Below are 19,151 nucleotides of genomic sequence, written 5' to 3'. Positions count from 1 at the left end.
ACTGTAGTTCAGTTTTGAGAATTAACTTCTTGAAGACGTGTGTGTGCATACGTGCAAATTAACGGTGACGTTTATTTTGTGTATTACCATTTAAAACCAGCTTGAATATTAAAAGGATAAAATGGCCGAATCTGTGGAGAGTGGAGAAAGAGTCGTCTGTATTGCAATAGACGGAAGTGATAATTCAAAATATGCGTTTCAGTGTAAGTGAATAGCTTTACAGTTTAACAACATCGCGTTGTAATTTGTAAATACTGATCATGTACCGTAGATCTTTACTGAGTCAATCCGTACATGTATTGTGTGTGTTGTAATTTTCTGCTCACACTTTTTAACGGATATTTGTGCATGAATTTCAATCAAAGTTACGCTTATACTATAAAAGCAGATGTAAAGAGATGTCCTATCGATGGGCATCTTCATTGAAATTGTTAAAACATTAGTAATTACGTGTGTCACAATCTAGAACGTTCGAGTATTTCAATATTTAGCTTTGCGTAAGTTTATTCCAAGTCCTATCTCAATATAAGACGGACATAAAGCATTAACAGTACATTCATCCTACATTTAGACATAGGGGGCCTAATGTTGGAGGAGTTTCAAAGGTTGTAACACTGATGTTTGTATAAACTATTGAAACTTTGCGTGTAAGACAGGTTTTACACTTTTTTACTAGAATCTTGGCCATAAACACGTATATTGTATATGACTTATGAAGTTATGTCTATAATATAAAGGTTTTATACACATTTATGATAGACCTATTCTGTATGAATTCAATGAAGCAAGGAATGTACGTCAAGGGATGGGGGCGGGCTACCTTTGTTACTTTGTAGTGCACCGGTTTTATCGATCTATCTACATGAAAGCAAAAAACTTGATACTGAATCAATGACTCCATGCAATGAGATTCAAACACTTAGGTCTGAACAAGTGATGTTTGAAACATCAGTGACATCTGGTGTAGAATTATTGCTGTTGGAAGGAACATATTATATTATTTTGTTGTTTTCATGTCCGTGCTAAATCAGTCTTACGTTGCGAACGGATATAAACTATTATTCAACAACATATATAAGGTCATTTATTTTATGTAGAATGTTTATTGTTTGAATAAATAAATATGCACTGTAAATTAATTATTCAGAGCCTAGTAAATACTTTGAACTTGGTACATCAAACATACACGATAAACATCGACCCTTGACTCCGCATTTCAAGTGCGTGGTAGAGCGAGATAATCATCAGCACTGTATCTTGTTGTTCCAATAGATTTTACGATAGTAACTGAGCTATTTATAGCAATACATCGTAACAGATTTTTTCACACAAGTACATGCTTGCTGTTATAAACTGTATCGAAGTGTAATAAATTGGAGCTTATACAGGTAGTTCGTTGAAAAGTAAAGGCATCACTTAACCAGAGGGAGCTTTTATGTCAGAAAATAGTCATGTATATGACTGTATACTCTCTTAGTTCTCACTTTGATTATGTAGAGGTAACTTCGTTTAGTAAATAACTATACAAAAGATCATAATAAAAACGATACAATAAAGTGGTTTACAAAGTTAGTCACTGGAAACAAAACAGTATATACAGTACTTTCGTAACTGTTTCATTCTTCAAGTGCAATTTCATAAGGAGACATGTCAGGTCTATGCAAAGATCAACATCACGAAAATAGCAGACGAGTTAAACAAGGGCAGAGTAGGAACAAAGAAGAACAATGTATTTATTAAATGTCATTGTGTGTTCTTTATAAATGTAAGGGAATCAGCAAGTTTAATCTTTTCTTTTTCCAAGTAGAGTTCATCGTTAGTATTCTTCTAATGTTTTAAGATCTTATTGCACAACAGCCACCGTTGTACGTTTTCGTTTTCCGGTATGTTGCGACTTTTGACTTCATAATGACTGTTTTTAAGTAAGGACACAATTACATTGTATAAATGCATGTACTTGCATCTAATCTATTTAATTCTGATTTAATACATAAATTATCGTGAACAACTTGTGTTTTTTTTATTCCACAATCGTGAGACTATTATTATAATTATCACTATCAGCTGCAAACACGTTGAAAAAGATTGGAATTGCATAGGCTTCCTATGCACTAATTATCCCTCGCCATAGGCGGAGGGATATTGTTTTGGCGTTGTCCGTCCGTCCGGCACTTTTGTGTCCGGAGCCATATCTTGGAAGTGCTTTGGCGGATTTCAATGAAACTTGGTATGAGTATATATATGGATAAGAGGATGATGCACGCCTAATGGCATTGTACACCATCTGTTAATAACAGAGTTATGGCCCTTTGTATCTTGTAAAAATGCTTTTGTGTGTCCGGAGCCATATCTTGGAAGTGCTTTGGCGGTTTTCATTGAAACTTGGTATGAGTATATATATGGATAAGAGGATGATGCACGCCAAATTGCATTGTACACCATTGGATAATAAAGGAGTTATGGCCCTTTGTATCTTGACAAAAATGCTTTTTTGAGTGTCAAATATAACACTTTTGCGTCCAGAAACATATTGGCTGGGGATATCAATTCAACGAATTTGCTTATTAAAACTTAGATTTGACGCTCCAGGTGCGTTTTAATCAGCGTTTTCTGTAAACACCCTCTTGAAGATTTATTGAGCTTCGTTCTATCCTATCGTTCTGGGTAAAGTATGCATGTGCGTAAAGTGTAGCTCCAGATAAGCCTGTGCAGTACTTAAAGGCACAGTGAAAGGACTGTCCGTCTGTCAGTGAAAGGACTATTGCTGTCCGTCTGTCAGTGAAAGGGCTATTGCTGTCCGTCTGTCAGTGAAAGGACTATTGCTGTCCGTCTGTCAGTGAAAGGACTATTGCTGTCCGTCTGTCAGTGAAAGGACTATTGCTGTCCGTCTGTCAGTGAAAGGACTATTGCTGTCCGTCTGTCAGTGAAAGGACTATTGCTGTCCGTCTGTCTGTCGGTCGGTCTCACAGATCATGATAACCATGCTATTATTTAATGCTTATATAAGATGATGTCCACGCATTACAATTTTCAAAATCGTGTGTTCTTATTTAAGGTTAACAATGTTACTGTGTCATATGAATGGTAAAATAACATGCCCTGGCTTTTTTGATGATTCCTTATAGTGTTTAAAACGACAAAGACCTTAGCGGCAGAACAATCGTTCGAAGACCACATATAACCTTAGATGATAAATACAAATGTACATCCTGTTCGAAATATATCGAAGCAATGTGTGTTCATTTTCCAAGCGATGTATACCAGCAGTATTTTGGGTCAACTGTCTTTCATATCTGATGATTATATACTTCATCAGTGTCACGAAGCTGAACATCAGAATGAAACAATACGCGCATATCCGTTTTCAGACGCGTGTGTATGTAATCCGTTTGCGCTGCCACATGTGCATATTTTGCATATTTTACCATACACCACCATCCTCGTGCATAGCAATAATTATGTTCCCATTAGCGTTCACGCAAAGCGAGCGTCCTGATAATAAATGCAAAAATTATTACATCGGAATAAATAAACAAGAAGCATAATGAAGACAGGGGACGTTCATAATTATGTGGAGAACATAACAGTTATTAAATTTATCCTTAATGCGAATATTTGCTGAATACTCGGGTATTTCAGTGTTTGTGTCCGTCGATATGGCATTCATAACGACATGATCTTTAGGGCGATGTTTTGTCAGTCTATGTCTCTGTAGGCATAGTTAACAACTATCCACTCTTTAAACGCATCTACTGCTATAAATTGCTGATTCTACCGCTAAAGTCGCCATTTGCAATATAATCCGATGTCGTAAACCTTAACTAGAAGTTACAAGAAACTAAACTGGCTTTTATTGCGTTTATATACATTAAAGGGGCCTTTTCACAGATTTTGGCATTTTTTAACTTATTCATTAAATGCTTTAAATCGATAAATGTAAACATTGGATCGTAAAAGCTCCAGTAAAAAATCAAGAATAAAATTAAAAAAAGGAAAAGAACATTGTCCGGACCAGGTTTCGAACCAGTGACCCCTGGAGTCCTGCCAGAGTCCTGAAGTAAAAACGCTTTAGCCTACTGAGCTATTCCGCCGATTACAAGTATTAGATGTATTTTAAACCTTATATAAGCAATCTTCGTAGTTTCACAAAATTTAACGACAAAAACAGAACTCTCCAAATTATTCAATCGTTTCGCGTTGCAACGCTTTATAATTTTTAGGTTTTAAAATCGTCAAAAGATGCATATAATGGCTATATTAGACCATGGTAAATGTTCAGTATTACTGTTTCCTCACAAATATCATAACTAAAACGAAAATTTGCGAATCTGAAACAACTTTTTTCAATTTTGTCAATTTACCAAAGCGTGAAAAGATCCCTTTAAGACGAATTCTAGGAAAACTACAAATGTCCTCCAGATTTACAAGAATTTGTCAAAACAAAACATATTAAGTTGCAAAAACGACCACAATCATTGTGCGTGGCAGTCTTAAAGACTGAACAACGCAGTTACCTTTTTATTAATGATTGATCAATTTTGGGGAAGTTTTTTAATCAGTTTGTGTCCAAAGCTTAATTTTAATTTCAAATCTATCTATGTTAATATATGTAAGTACCTATAAAATACGCAGTGAAAACGTGGTCATTTGTGGTTCTATGTGTTTAAACAAACCAATCAAGTGTATTTTCCGATGTCATTGTCTTTCCTATTTTTGTAAATATCCACCAGCCGGTGTGAAATGTAATCTTAATAATGTAATATTTGATTTCCCAAAATTTCCCCGACAAATTATTCTATTTAATAAACAGACAAACAATTTGATCACGTTTTTTAGCGAGGCTGTTTTCGGAGAAAACCAGAGCTATTGTCATAGCCAGCTCGTCCGACATCCGCAAATGGCGTCGTGCTAAAACCTTAACATTGGCTCTAAAATCAAAGTGCTTCCACCTACAACTTTGAAACTTCATATGTAGTTGCACCTTGATAAGTTATACATGCCACACCCGTTTTTGGGTCACTAGGTCAAAGGTCAAGGTCACTGTGACCTCTAATATAAAACTTTAACACAAACCTTAACATTTCCTCTAAAATCAAAGTGCTTCCATCTACAACTTTGAAACTTAGTATGTAGATGCACCTTGATGAGTTCTACACGCCACACCCATTTTGGGTCACTAGGTCAAAGATCAAGGTCACTGTGACCTCTAAAAAAAAATTCTGACAAGCTTTTGCAGCCGAGTGTGGCACCCGTTATGCGGTGCTCTTGTTTAGATCTCTCAACAATCGCTCGCTTTCTGCGTGAAGCGTATATGTATATAACCTCATCCCAGTCATTTAGATCGATCATGCCCGTACGAGGTTCACAGAGAAAGGGGATTTTCTAATTACGAGCATACAGATAAAATCGATTAAAATAATAAATGTGAAATTTCCTGTGACAATCAATAGTTTAGATTCAAAATAAGGTGAGACTGGAATGTTTGTTTACCCGCATTGTTTTACTCCTTAGCTTACAGTACATTATGCCATGTTATTTTCCTTGGCGATAATTATGTCAAAATATACTTAAAACTTGTCGCGTTCATACACATTTGTCGTTTTAAGTTAGTTATACATAATAATTTTGTCTTTGCAAAAGCCTGAAATATGTGATGCGAAAAGGAGCATCGAACTCGCAATCTTCTCATCACTAATTCGACTGCTGAAAAATATATTATTGATGAACCAAGTCTAGTTCTTTGCTTATTTCAAGCATACAGCCTATTACATGTCACTTAAATTAAGCTCTTATAATTATCTTTCGTTTCAGTCTATTCGGACAATGTAAGGAAAGCCAATGACAAAGTCTACCTGGTCCATTCCGTAGAGATCAACAGTGTCTTGCATTCCACTCAATGGTACAGCTGTAAGTATATATGACACAGTGTTTTTTTTAAAGAAATATTCGGCGTTATTCGGCCCCATTCCCTCATCTCTAGAGTATATATTCCCCCCCCCCCCCGCCCCAAATATTTTTAAAATTCCCATCTCGAAAGTGTTATACAATTTTAATCGAAACCTCATTTAAATACGTCTTTCGTTACGAATTTATTTATTATAATTTTCCTGAACTGCCGCATCCGCGTGTTTTCTTTCTTTAAGGTCACAATATACCAAAAGATTTCCTTAACAAATTCAATGTAGAACCGACAACTTCAACGAAAAATAAAGTCAAACTTTTGCGCGTAGACACCCCCATACCCATACCTTTTCTTAAAGAGCATGCCAAGCCGAATGGATTTACACAATAAAAAAGATAGGTCATTCAGTATGTAAGAAAGAACTCGACGCGAATCAACGGTCACTGTTTTAAGGCCACCTTTTTACCGGCTGATCTCCAGTTGATGAGGGTTTCCCGCCATCTGTCAAAATCTCATGTAGTCTCCAACCTATAAGCAAAACACTGAATTTGTAGTATACAGCAATGTTTTCCCTACCGCATGCACACAGAAATATTCAAAAATAAAGTCATGGCAAGTGCCCATACAGAGAATTGTGTCTTCAAATAAATGACGTTCCATTCTTTAGAGGGTATAGCATTGAACACAAAAATGATTTAGTATATGGTAACCTTAAGCCTTTATAATAGTTTATTATGTAACTCCTTTACCGCAAACAGTACGTAGTTCACTATCACGACTTTCGCTTAACGACATCTACTGCAAACCGTATGTCGCACAACAGCAAAAACTATCGGGGAAAAATTGACAAAAAAACTGCGTGGGGGTGATGATAGTGATCTTATCAGACTGTTTGAGGACCAGATATACCGAACTTTGTTTCCTGCCATCAGCTATCTATTTGCACTCCATCAGCTGATTCCTTCGTCAACAGCCTGTGTTGAAAGACTGTTAAATTTAGTTTGCTCAACCTGCTTAATGCAAACCGCACAAAAACAGGCTTGGGGAAGCTACACGTGAGTCCATGATAAGACTGTTTCTGCACACGGAGAAACTTGGTGAAGAGGGAAGTCACTAGAATAATTGACAAATTCGCAGAAAGGCCAAGAAATGTTAGTCTTTGAACATGCACATAACATGTTGATGAAAAAAAGAGCTGGGCAGTGTTCACCGTGGGCCAGATTGCTTACGGGCCAATGGCCCATAAGCCATAAATTTAGTGGGTCATTTAAAGATTTTGTAGGGGCCTCCTTACTGTAATCACATTTTGTAGAAAAATGGCTGAAACAGAAAAAAACACATCAGAAAACATGAGATTACTGTATTTAAGACTCAATTGACTCTGTATTTTACTGCATATGGTTTCAACATTTGTTCGCTTGAACCAGCAAACGATAGGTTTACTCGCTTCGGCCGAAGCATCTTCTGTTTTGCGACCTTCCTGATCAGATGTCCTTTCACTTTTCCCTGTTGTTTTTTTGTTAAAACAATGGAGGAGAAATCGTCCCTCGCTACTCTCCTCTTTTGCTTTACGCTTTGACATGATAAAATACTTTATTTTTTCTAAAAAACGGAAAATCACAACGAAATACGCTGACAAACGTTTACAACACTTTCTGATGATGTAGACACAGTTTGCTGACATGTGACATCTATCAACCAATGGAAGTGCAGGATTCAACACAGTGCACCCGCGGTAGCCAAGCAACGGTTATTTTCCATCTACATTTCGACTCAGCAGACCAGTGTTTAGAATTCGCAGTACGATTCCGTCGCTTTTTTTGAAAATTAAATCTCCCACTGATATAATTTTTAATGTGCCAATTATATCATGTATGCGCCCGAATGGCCCATTGATGTTATTTAGATTGCGCCCATTAATATTTCGATGCGGGAATCCAAATGAATGATCGAATGATTGGGGGTATATTGTTTTTGGCCTGTCTGTCTGTCATTCTGTCCCAAAACTTTAACCTTGGTTTAACTTTTGCAATAACTTTGGCAATATTGAAGATTGTAGTTGTCTCTCATTTCCCCATATTTCGTCTCCATATTGTGTTACTCCTGACCCGTATTCCGTTCCGATATTTAAAGTGATATTATGGGCATTGTTCACTGTTTAATTTAGCTGAAAAGAATTAACAGGTCAAAGGAGTTCGTTAAAATGTGGTAACTGACCAATTATCTACAACTCATCTTGCTACCAGTTGTTTATAAAAAATATTTATTATATTCAATATTTTACATGACTCACCCAGTCCTCTAAGCCGAAATGATCCGTAAAACAAAATTGTGTCTTTGTGTCGTATGAACGAATCTGCATGAAAACTACATTTAGACTCTTATCGTACATCGAATCATTTCTGTCGTCATTTGTCAAAACGAAAGTACGGTTGATATTCAAATGCATTGTTTTTCTCTTTCCGGGATATTGTTTTAGAATGTTGATGCTGTATTAACAAATATAAGTGTAAATGAAGTGAACACACCAAAAATAAACAACGGTTGCGAAAGACACATATAAACACAGCATATACTGTTAAATGCCCATAATATCACTTTAAGCATCATGTTCTGTTACCCTAGTCTAGCACCATTCCCTGTTACTCTCGGACGCATAATGTCCACATATTTCAGCATCGTATTAAATTCCTTAAGATGGCATTCCTGCAAATATTTTAGCGCTTTAGCTTGTAACTTGTGATCGTCTTCTTGCTCCACATGCTCAGTGCCGTTCTATATTTTGCACTTTCGAAAGTTCCGATCTGTCCGGATGTTGAAGCATCATGCTTAGTTTTATCGAAATATATCCCACTAGTGTTTAACTAAATCCGTCCCAATATTGCAGCGCCTTATTCCTTCGACAAGGAGATGTTGTTGAAGTTATTGGACGAAGAGAAGACCAAGATCCGCCACAAACTCGAGGGTTTTGCAGTGCTTTTGAAAGATGCCGGGGTACGTATGACTGACACAAGAATGCAATTTAAAGTTAGGCCGCTGGCTCTTGGTAAAATAATGGAACACAAATTACTTAGATAAAAAAGACTATAATAGGATCGAACACAGGTGGTTAGCGTGTGGGTATGATATTAATTATTAAAAACATCATTTTGAATGAAAAATAATGACATATATATAACAAGTTATTCAACTCAAAATCACCCGAAAACAGGGTGCATCGCTTTGAATAACTTTCTCAATCAAAGACTGAAATCTTCACGGGGCATTTCCCAGCAAAGTTCACGGACCTAGGCACCATAATTCAATAAAACGTATGAAAAACATTCTTACCGTTCTGCCGTTACATTACGCATTTAAAACTAACTGTCCAGCGCCGTTTAAAACCTTTGTTTACATATATTTCAACTGGCTGACATTTTAAACACACGAGTGATTTCATTGGTTTCATTGGTCCAATGCGAAGGCGTGTCTTTACACTTGAAGATTTCATTCATAAATCGGGTCTGATCGTTGACGAGTAGGTCACACGAGTTGTGTATCTTTTTATTTCTTAAAACTTGACCCAGCATTTGTAAAAATATTACAAGATATGTACATTTCCAGAGAGGAAACTCTGCGTTGGATAAGCCCGAGTTATGGAAATCGCTGCACAATTTGATGAAGTTTCAAAACGATGCACCCTGTTTTCGGGTGATTTTGAGTTGAATACCTTGTTATATATATATGATAGTGAAATTATTTTCCAGAAAAGTTTATTTTCTGTTATTGTTCGATTATTTTTAATTCAAAATAATGTTTGTTGCTAATTAATATCATAGCCGCACGCTAACCACCTGTGGGATCGAAGTATCAAGGTTAAAGCTTTTATTTGCGTTTTTTAATTCTAAGTATGACGTTGTCTGTTACTACTGCGTTTACTTTAACGGACTTGTTTTACAAATCTAGTTAATAGAACTATACCGTTTGTCATAGAGTGTATCGCTGTGGATATACTTGATTAATACCTCCGCTTTCGATAACCCACCATTGTTTGTATTCATGATCACGCTTTAAAACACTCAGTTACATAAAATATTTTGTGAAGTGAGCAGTTAGATTAAACCTAACATGATACTCACTTGCTTGCACTGACCTATGCGGTTTACAATTTACGTAACATTAAGTTGACACTTTTGTTTGAACAAAGGCTATCTGCGCAAATATTTTCAAGTTAGCAGAGATTACAGTACTCTGATGAAATTCACCGTTGGACTGGACTTTGCCTGGTTTGTCTGAATAAATAGTTCTGGTTTAATATGATAACTCATTTTGGAAAAATTACCCATGTATTTTGTGAAATACATTTATTCAATTGTCGCTACCATGTGAACATCAGTCACCTGGCTGTAATATGTTCGTCTCATTTGAGTTTGGACGGTGATAAATATACCGCACGGTTTGGTCGAGTGTCACCCTTCTTGATAGGTTGTATTTCCCTCGGTGCACCGTTCACTACATATGGCCTAGCCAAAACTTATGATGCATCCCTGGTCAATATATAACTCGCAGTCGATGTAACTCTACAAAAATACTGCTTCGACGTGGAGAGACCTTCAAAACACGTAAACTAAACGCCATTTTATATCGTCAGGTCACTTGATCACTGGTCAAGGTCATTAAAACAGCGGGTCAGTGACACAAAACGCGACCTGACTAATAAACTGATTCAACTACGAACTGCTGTACATCAGAGCTCCACTACTTATATCACTATTATGATGAATATTTGAGATTATTTCAAGGTCGACAATAGAATAATGTGTGAGTTAGGAACTTCAATATTCTGCTGGAGTTGATTTCTTATCGAAGAGACTCAAGATATCACATGTTTGCATGCTTGCAACTGTGCAATACACATGCAAACACAAAATGTAGGTATATGTGTAAGTTGAGCTCTCGGAAGATAACCGAATCTCAAGTGAATGTGTACTACACTTTAGATAACCTTTGTATAATGATGTAACATTGTAAAGTCGCACATCGTTTATTTGTAATATTTTACATTTATCTGCGTATGCTGGCCTTATATTTGGGGTTCATATATGTGTCAAAATCATCCCTGTTTGCCTTTTACTCGCTGTGGAATATACATGTGTGGATAGAATCCAAACACTCAAGCATTTTGTTAATATAACATGTAATATCTCACCATGTTTACCGGTACTTCACAAAGAGAGTGTGTAAACATCGTATTTGTTACCTCAAGTTTTGTATTGTAATTGTAACGCACATTGCATATACGGAATATTACGCTAGTGAATTGTTCCATGTGTTTGTATCAGTCGAGTGGCTTGTGTGATGACGTATCTCACGAGAGGCGGAGCCTCGATTGTGGTACGAAATAGCGCAAGCCACGAGACTGATACATGTAAAAACACATGGAACAATGCACACGCGTAATATTCCTTTTATTATATACAAATTTGAATCATTTAAGTTAAAAAAATGAGTTAAAGCGTTCATAATTAACCAAGAATGCTCTTATAATTTTCTGCATTCAAAGTTACGTCATTAAAAGTAGTCCGGCTAGTATGGTAATACGGATTTGGAAAACTAGCCAGTAGCATACTACGGGAATTATTTCTGTGCAGTTTAGTCAGAATATTGACTTCAGTATATAATAGATTTAAATATACCGGTATGCGTTTGGAATAGTGCCCAACGCTTTGAAGCGATTTAACAAAAAAAAAAAAAAAAAAACTAACTATAAGTTATGATAATGATTTTATTTTCATAATCAATGGTTGCGCATACGTTTACATTTACAAGGTATTTAAATGTACACAACATGCCATAGTTTCGTAACATAAAATACCAAACAACGTTACGCTCAAACGGCGTTCAAACACCTGAAAGAATTTATGCCATGTGCTACATATATATTGTAAAACGTACATTAGAAACGAAACAGAAATGTATGGTATTATTGCCTGTACAGCATCAAAGCCGTCTCAAATCATGTACTCGAGCACACTAAAGTAGTTCTGTGAAGTCTTGTGTCTTCCAGATTTATCGAATTTTAGGTTCAATCCACTTACTCTACCTAACGATTTCTTCTAAGGAATAATAAACGTCAGGCCTTTGTAAGATAGTTTCTTTAATCTCCGTCTTGAGACATACATGTAGCATCTTTTTTCTTTGGATTTAAGGCAATACGACTTTGAATGAAGTTTTTTTTTTTCGTTGCAGAGTCATTTATGACTCAAGAAATGTTACTGGCACTCACTGTTTGCAATCACAAATCTAGTTTGGTTTAAGTTGTAATGGTTATTGTCCCCTACCGGTGAAACCGGAGGGGACTTATGGTTTGCACTCCGTCTGTCTGTATGTCAGTCTGTCTGTCAGTCAGTCCGTCACACTTTTCTGGATCATGCGATAACTTAAAAAGTTCTTCATATTTGTTCATGAAACTTGAAACATGGATAGATGGCAATATGGTGATTATGCACATCATTTCATTTTGTTCCTACGTCAAAAAATTCTGGTTGCTATGGCAACAAATATATATATATATATATATATATATATATATATATATATATATATATATATATATATATATATATATATATATATATATATATATAAATACTGACAATGGTGGAGTTTCACCGGTAGGGGACCATATTGCTTGGCAATCTCTTGTTGAATAAAGGAACAACAGTGTGAAGAATTATGGAACACCTGGATATTTATATGTGAATTGTAGACATTACTCATATTTCCGTATTCCACACAATCAACGCCGTACCAAATAATGCGATTGTCATCCCCCGCCATAGGCGGAGGGATATTGTTTTGGCGTTGTCCGTCCTTCCGTCCGTCTCTCCGTCCTTCCGTCTTTCCGTCCGTCCGTCTTTCCGTCCGTCCGGAGCCATATCTTGGAAGTTCTTTAGCGGATTTCATTGAAACTTGGTATGAGTATATATATGGATAAGAGGATGATGCACGCCAAATGGCATTGTAAACCATCTGTAAATAACGGAGTTATGGCCCTTTGTATCTTGAAAAAATGCTTCTTTTGTGTGTTCGGAGCCATATCTTGGAAGTGCTTTGGCGGATTTCATTGAAACTTGGTATGAGTATATATATGGATAAGAGGATGATGCACGCCTAATGGCATTGTACACCATTGGATAATAAAGGAGTTATGGCACTATGTATCTTGAAAAAATGCTTTTTGGAGTGTCAAATATAACCATTTTGTGTCCAGAAGCATATTGGCGGGGGATATCAATTCGCTTGTTTTCAATAGAACCGGAACACCTAAAACTGCAAGGCATCTCATTTGGCTCTTACGAATACTTCAAATTCAATATATGCCAATAGAAATTGCGATAAGCATATGCTTTTTGATTGTCATCTGATCAAAATACGTATTATGAAAGACAAATAAATCCGCATTTCCTTAGTAGAAGAACAAACAGAAGTTCTTTTTGAACGAAAACGTCATTGAAGTAGAAGTATAACAATTGCATAAGATGTTTATAATCTGGAATGTAACATGTGCATTTTATATTTTGACCATGCTCTGAAAAAAGGGGTTTAATGCATGTGCGTAAAGTGTCGTTCCAGACAATCATGTGCATTTCACACAGGCTAATCAAGGACGACACATTCCGCTTTTATGATAATTTTCGTTTCAAGAAAGTATCTTCTTAGCAAATATCAAGTTTAGGCGGAAAGTTTCGTCCTTGATTAGCCTTTTTACAGATCACTGCGCATTTATAATCTTGAAAAAGGTGTTGCAATGCGTTTGGATAATTATTATCTATTCCAGAATTAAGTTTTGTTTCTGATAATGCACTGAAACTGATTCTATGTCGACTTTTAACCACATATCCGTCGAAAGAACTATCTTGTTTATAAAGCTTTATTGACTCTTCGTGTTCGGCGGACACATTATTTATAGCTGCTATTAAACTTACTGTTTTAGACAGGTTGTAAAGCAGTGGAAACAATCAACACACGAATCTTAAAGTAACATTACTACTCAAAATCAACGAAAATTTCGTACAATATTTCGTAAAATAAAGCTTAACAATGAAAAATCATTGTTCCTTATGGCCATTGTCGAAATTTCAACGCCAGATGTGGTCTGGTAAAATAGATGTTTGTGGATACAAAATGCTCGTTTTTATTATGGTTTTAACATGGTACCATTGTAGTGTTCGTGTGTCGTATCAATAGATATATTCACAGGAAATTAACATAGAATTTATTGTGGTCACAAATAAATAAAAACGAGTATTTTGTATCTACAAAAATCTATGTAATCATACCACATCTAGCGTTGAAATTGTGGCTATTGCTATAAGGAACATTTTTTTAATATTATCCGCAGATCATTCTCAATAGTTATTTAAAAGTTTTCGTAGAGCATATATAGTGTAAGTTATTCTACGAATGAAACCGTGCGAAGAGGTCAGTTTCGTTATGTAAGAATCGTTATTCGAGTTTATGATTTAATCTGCGATATTTTTTTATCAACATAAACGTTTTAATGAAACAAAAAAAAGTTAGTACAAATACAAAAGGACAGGCAGAAGTCCGAAAATTGTATTCGCACGTCCTCTTATCTCAAACTATTCTTTGGTGTATCTGGCGTTTCATTAACCGGCATTCGGATACTTCGGTCCTGAGTAAATCTGTGATGCGATACATATTGTCAACCGTACAATTGTCTAAAAACACGTCGGAAAAAAAAAACATTTAATTTAGCACAAGAGAGAACAAAAAATAAACAGTTAAAATGCCTATCATTCATTTAATTGCTTCAACTCCATGTAGAATCGTTAATGCGCGAAACATCAATCAGTGCCCGACGTTCTAAACAGGCACATAACTTGTCACCGTCTTGTGCAAGCTCGCGCGGACTTATTAATGGTCGCACTTATTAATGATTTTAAAGGGTAAGAGGGAATACACTAATGTGTATACATGAAATTTGGATTAGCCACTTGTATAAGTATAAGGATAAGAGTTAGTTTACTGTCAGCTACCAAATATCAATATTAAAGTATTCATTTTGAAACAAGTCTTTCATCAACTATTACTGTGTGATTCTATGAGTAGGATATATTGGTTTGGGGTAACCGGGATTCGCATACGTTTTTGAAAGAAACACGACTCACACTCTTGGTCGTTTTATAGTCTCCTTTGTTAAGTATACAATAGTGTCCGTTCAGTTGAGAAGACAGCACGCTTCATTGTACATTGACTTCTAGTACTTTGTGATTCTCATCGCACGATATCATACTATCATAATATCTACAGAATGAATTAAAATGTTTTAAGATATGTCAAAACTATACTATGCGTCTTCGTAATATCCTATGCCAAGACATGAACTGTCTAGAACATTTGTAAATGCTCACATTAATGACCTTCCCGCTGAAATAACTACACAGCATTAATTTAGACTTAAATCTGGGTTTTCCTTTTCCAACACGCTGAGAATATTTGAATTGCTACGTCCAATGTTGTTTTTTGCTTTTTAAACCCCCGGATCGAAAGATCGGGGGTATATTGTTTTTGGCCTGTCTGTCTGTCTGTCTGTCTGTCTGTCTGTCTGTCTGTCTGTCTGTCTGTCTGTCTGTCTGTCTGTCTGTCTGTCTGTCTGTCTGTCTGTCTGTCTGTCTGTCTGTCTGTCTGTCTGTCTGTCATGCATTCATTCAGTCAGTCAGTCATTCATTCATTCATTGTGTTTCCCAAAACTTTAACCTTGGTTAAAGTTTTATAACTTTTGCAATATTGAAGATAGCAACTTCATATTTGGCATGCATGTGTATCTCATGGATCTGCACATTTTGAGTGGTGAAAAGTCAAGGTCAAGGTCATCCTTCAAGGTCAAATGTCAAATATCATTGTATTTTTCTTTTATAATACACATCTCTTGTTTAGTTTTTCATCCACATTAGCTTATTATGTTAATCAGCCTTTCTCTAAGAAAACCGGGCTTAATGCATTTGCAGACTAAACCGGGCTTAATGCATTTGCAGACTAAACCGGGCTTAATGTATGGACACTTTGGACTGCACTGGCTTATCTAAGAGTAAACTTTATGCACATGCAATAAGACACTTATTACTGGTCTTACTCGGTAAACGGACTTGTCTATTACAGGTTACAATTTCGTTATGATTCTGCAATAAACTAAACGTGTGTATAAGTTTGTATTTTTTTAACAAACATGTTTAGAAAGATAATACACGTGTTAACTGGATGTTGATAATCTTTTCTGTTTAAGTGCATTTTTCAACGCTTTAGCTTTTGGTATATGATAAGACTTGACTTGTTTTATGGATGATACCAAGATATCCTGATATAAATTACTGTATTGTTACAGAACGCATTGTCCTTCAATGTATACATTTTAGCAGGGCAATGACTTTTGAAAGTTACGACTTGTCCGTGTTTCGCCTCCAAGTTACTCTGCAACTAGGATCGCTATAGTTTGCGTGCGCTGGGTATACAAATAGCAACACACGTATTTCGTTGTGGTGTATAGTTAATCCATGTTAAAGATACTATTCATTCACAACACCAATGGTAACGTTTAGTACACACGCGGTCTCTGTTGGGGAGATCGCAATCAGACATTGACGCAGTTTACTCGGTGTGTAGCAGCTGAAGTAGTTTATATTGGCAAACAGAACCGGTAATTAACCACGATGAGTTAATGATAAAGCGTCTGACGAACATGGTGTACCGTTAAGTAATTGCATCGAACCAGTAAATTGCAAAGAACAAACACATACTTTTATCACATTGTTTCTACTTTTACTTTCCATGATATACTTCCCATATGTCGCCGAATCCATTAAATGTATGAGTAGAAGTCTGTACTACCACCCCGGGAAGGAAGCGTCGTCATATCGATTACCATAATTGCTTGTCCCGTGTGTTACGCGTCTCTGTCCTCAAATATTACGGCGCTGTTAACCAATACAGGTCAATTTCGTGTTGAATAAGGACTTCCCAGTGGCGATGTTTGTAGAAATAGGCTAAGTTTGAGTTGGTTTTATTGTTTGAAATCAATAACTTATACCGCCGGAAAAGAGCTTGAGATGGTGTATAATCGAGTCGCTCTGTCGGACGGTTTATCAGTCCACATTAAATGTGATCAATGCGAACACAAGCGAAAATAGTTTATCACCATAAAATGTAGATTTTCACTATTCTTCTTCATATCCGAAGATCCGCGCATTCCTTTCGCGACAAAGCTTCAGTGGTAAATCTGGTACTGTGATGTTTCTGTCGTGTTTTAGTAGTATTGCATCATCATTTAGAACACGCACGATTTGATAATAATGAGAGTGCTGGTGCTGTTGACGTGGGTCGGACGATAAGGCCGTCTTCATACATTAAGCTATTAGTGCATTCTCATCTGATAGTATTTACTCGCGAGTGATGAACTTTTCTTGATAAAAAATAATTTAAGTCATTGACAATGGCAGGCTATGTCGAATGTCAAATAATGCTACCAGTATTACGTCAAATTGTTGAAACCAAACGGCACACGAGAAAATTGTTTCTCTGAACAAGTTAGTCAGATTGTTTATTAGTGAAGGTGTTTTGGCCTTCTGCATGCTGCTTGGTGGTTAATCACCGTTAGTTTACTTTCAATATGGTTACTTTGACGCTTTAACCAATAGGTTAAGATAACATACTGATGACAGATGTCTATCGGCTAATAAACAACGATTCCTATTTCTGATGCGTGTGACTGTAAACACTGGGGCGATAGTCAGAGATTATAATAATCACACTTAAAACGAGAGTTGTTTATTGGTCGGTAAAACATAGTTATTACGATTGTTATCTTACATCACACAATATAGAATTTAAAATCAATTGCATATTTCCTCTACACAAATAATTTCAATATCGAGGACTGGTAAACCTGGCGATAACCGTGTAAACATCCTTTTCAGATCGATGGCACGGTGAAGAGTATCCACGCGGAGTCCCCGGGGGAGGGAATCGTTAAGGCGGCCGCGGAGGTGGGCGCTTCCCTCGTCGTCGTCGGCACGCGCGGCATGGGGAAGCTGAGGCGCACGTTCATGGGGAGCGTCAGCGACTACGTGCTGCACCACTCGCCGGTTCCAGTGCTCGTCTGCCGACACAACGAGGACGAGAAAAAGTAACCGGGATGTTGGGCTGACGTGCTAACTAAAGAATTGAATGCGGACAAAATACACGAATCGAACTTTTTGGAAATTGTATGAAAGCGAATTTCGTACAAAATATGTGAGTGGGATAATAAGGAAATCAGGAAACTGTAAACTATTGACGTTTATACTGCATGGATGGGGTCGTAACGGACACTGTGAAACGGTAAAAAATGAATTTCGTTGAAAATAATATAAGCAAATGAGAAAATTAACCATTTTTGTAAAGCTTCTGATGCAGTAAAAGGGACTGATTAGCTTATTGCAACACATTTAATTGATATAAAAACTTTTCCAAACTGAATTCTGCTTAATCAATTTCCTTCAACAAATGTCGTGAAAGCCTTCGAACTATAAATAACGAACGCTAGAAACATATGTCTTAAAATAAATGCCCAAGGTTACGATATTATTCAAGGGTTAGATTAAGCAGATGTTGCATTTGTGTTGATGCTGTTAATAACAGCTATATCGTTTTGAGTGCTTGTGTTATTTGTTCAAAATATGGTCCAATGTTTTATATTCAACGTCGTGTTTAGTGCTGTTTTATGTGCCAAAGCACATGTTTAAATATTTTACCCAAGTGTGTCAGTATGTATCAGTAACGTAATCTTACAGTTCTATGTATCTACACAAATGGTGTGCGTGGTATGAGTCAATAAATGTGTACAATTAATTCGAGTGTCGTTTGTTACAGTGATGTTACGTACTTATGAGCTGCGCTAACGACAAACAACATTTCTCATATGAAGTGCATACAGTTTCGTTCCGGATTGGCCTGTGCAGTCCGCACAGGCTAATCAAGGTAGACACTGTCCGCTTGTATTGGCGTTTTCCTATAAAGAAAGTTTCTTTTGTACAAAAAAATCAAGTCTAATCGGAAGGTGTTGTCCCAGGTAAGCCTATGCGGACTTCACGGGCTAATCTGTTACGACACTACGCACTAGCATTTCGCCCGGTTTCCCAAAAACCAACTACCCGTAGTATATGTCTGTATTAATGCTGCTAATTCAGCAGCCGCTGAAGACGGTGAATTT

The 19,151-nt window shown here is 36.5% G+C and overlaps 1 protein-coding gene across 2 annotated transcripts; it reads left to right on the top strand.

The window, feature by feature from the left end:
• Window positions 1-18,790, top strand: LOC127858287 (universal stress protein Sll1388-like). Of its 2 annotated transcripts, XM_052395294.1 has the most exons (5): window positions 1-203; window positions 5,812-5,907; window positions 8,790-8,896; window positions 17,878-18,108; window positions 18,460-18,790. In XM_052395294.1, the coding sequence occupies exons 1-4, from the start codon at window positions 122-124 to the stop codon at window positions 18,088-18,090; spliced, it is 498 nt and encodes a 165-aa protein (XP_052251254.1). In that variant the 5' UTR covers window positions 1-121; the 3' UTR covers window positions 18,091-18,108; window positions 18,460-18,790. The 2 variants fall into 2 exon arrangements, with proteins under 2 accessions (XP_052251254.1, XP_052251244.1); XM_052395284.1 differs by lacking the exon at window positions 18,460-18,790 and having other exon boundaries at window positions 17,878-18,329.
• The last annotated feature ends 361 nt before the right edge of the window (window positions 18,791-19,151 follow it).

Source organism: Dreissena polymorpha, chromosome 1 (genome assembly GCF_020536995.1).
Source record: "Dreissena polymorpha isolate Duluth1 chromosome 1, UMN_Dpol_1.0, whole genome shotgun sequence".
Classification (NCBI taxonomy): Eukaryota; Metazoa; Mollusca; class Bivalvia; order Myida; family Dreissenidae; genus Dreissena; species Dreissena polymorpha.
Note: the sequence above shows the minus strand (reverse complement) of the source record. Positions and strands in the feature narration are given on the sequence as shown.

What these genes read in the sequence shown, in the direction of transcription:
- LOC127858287 (XM_052395294.1), top strand. Translation starts at nt 122, where the DNA reads ATGGCCGAATCTGTGGAGAGTGGAGAAAGAGTCGTCTGTATTGCAATA. An exon ending in TTCCACTCAATGGTACAGCT is followed by an intron (nt 5,908 to 8,789) that starts GTAAGTATATAT and finishes CCAATATTGCAG; the next exon opens with CGCCTTATTCCTTCGACAAG. An exon ending in TGCTTTTGAAAGATGCCGGG is followed by an intron (nt 8,897 to 17,877) that starts GTACGTATGACT and finishes CATCCTTTTCAG; the next exon opens with ATCGATGGCACGGTGAAGAG.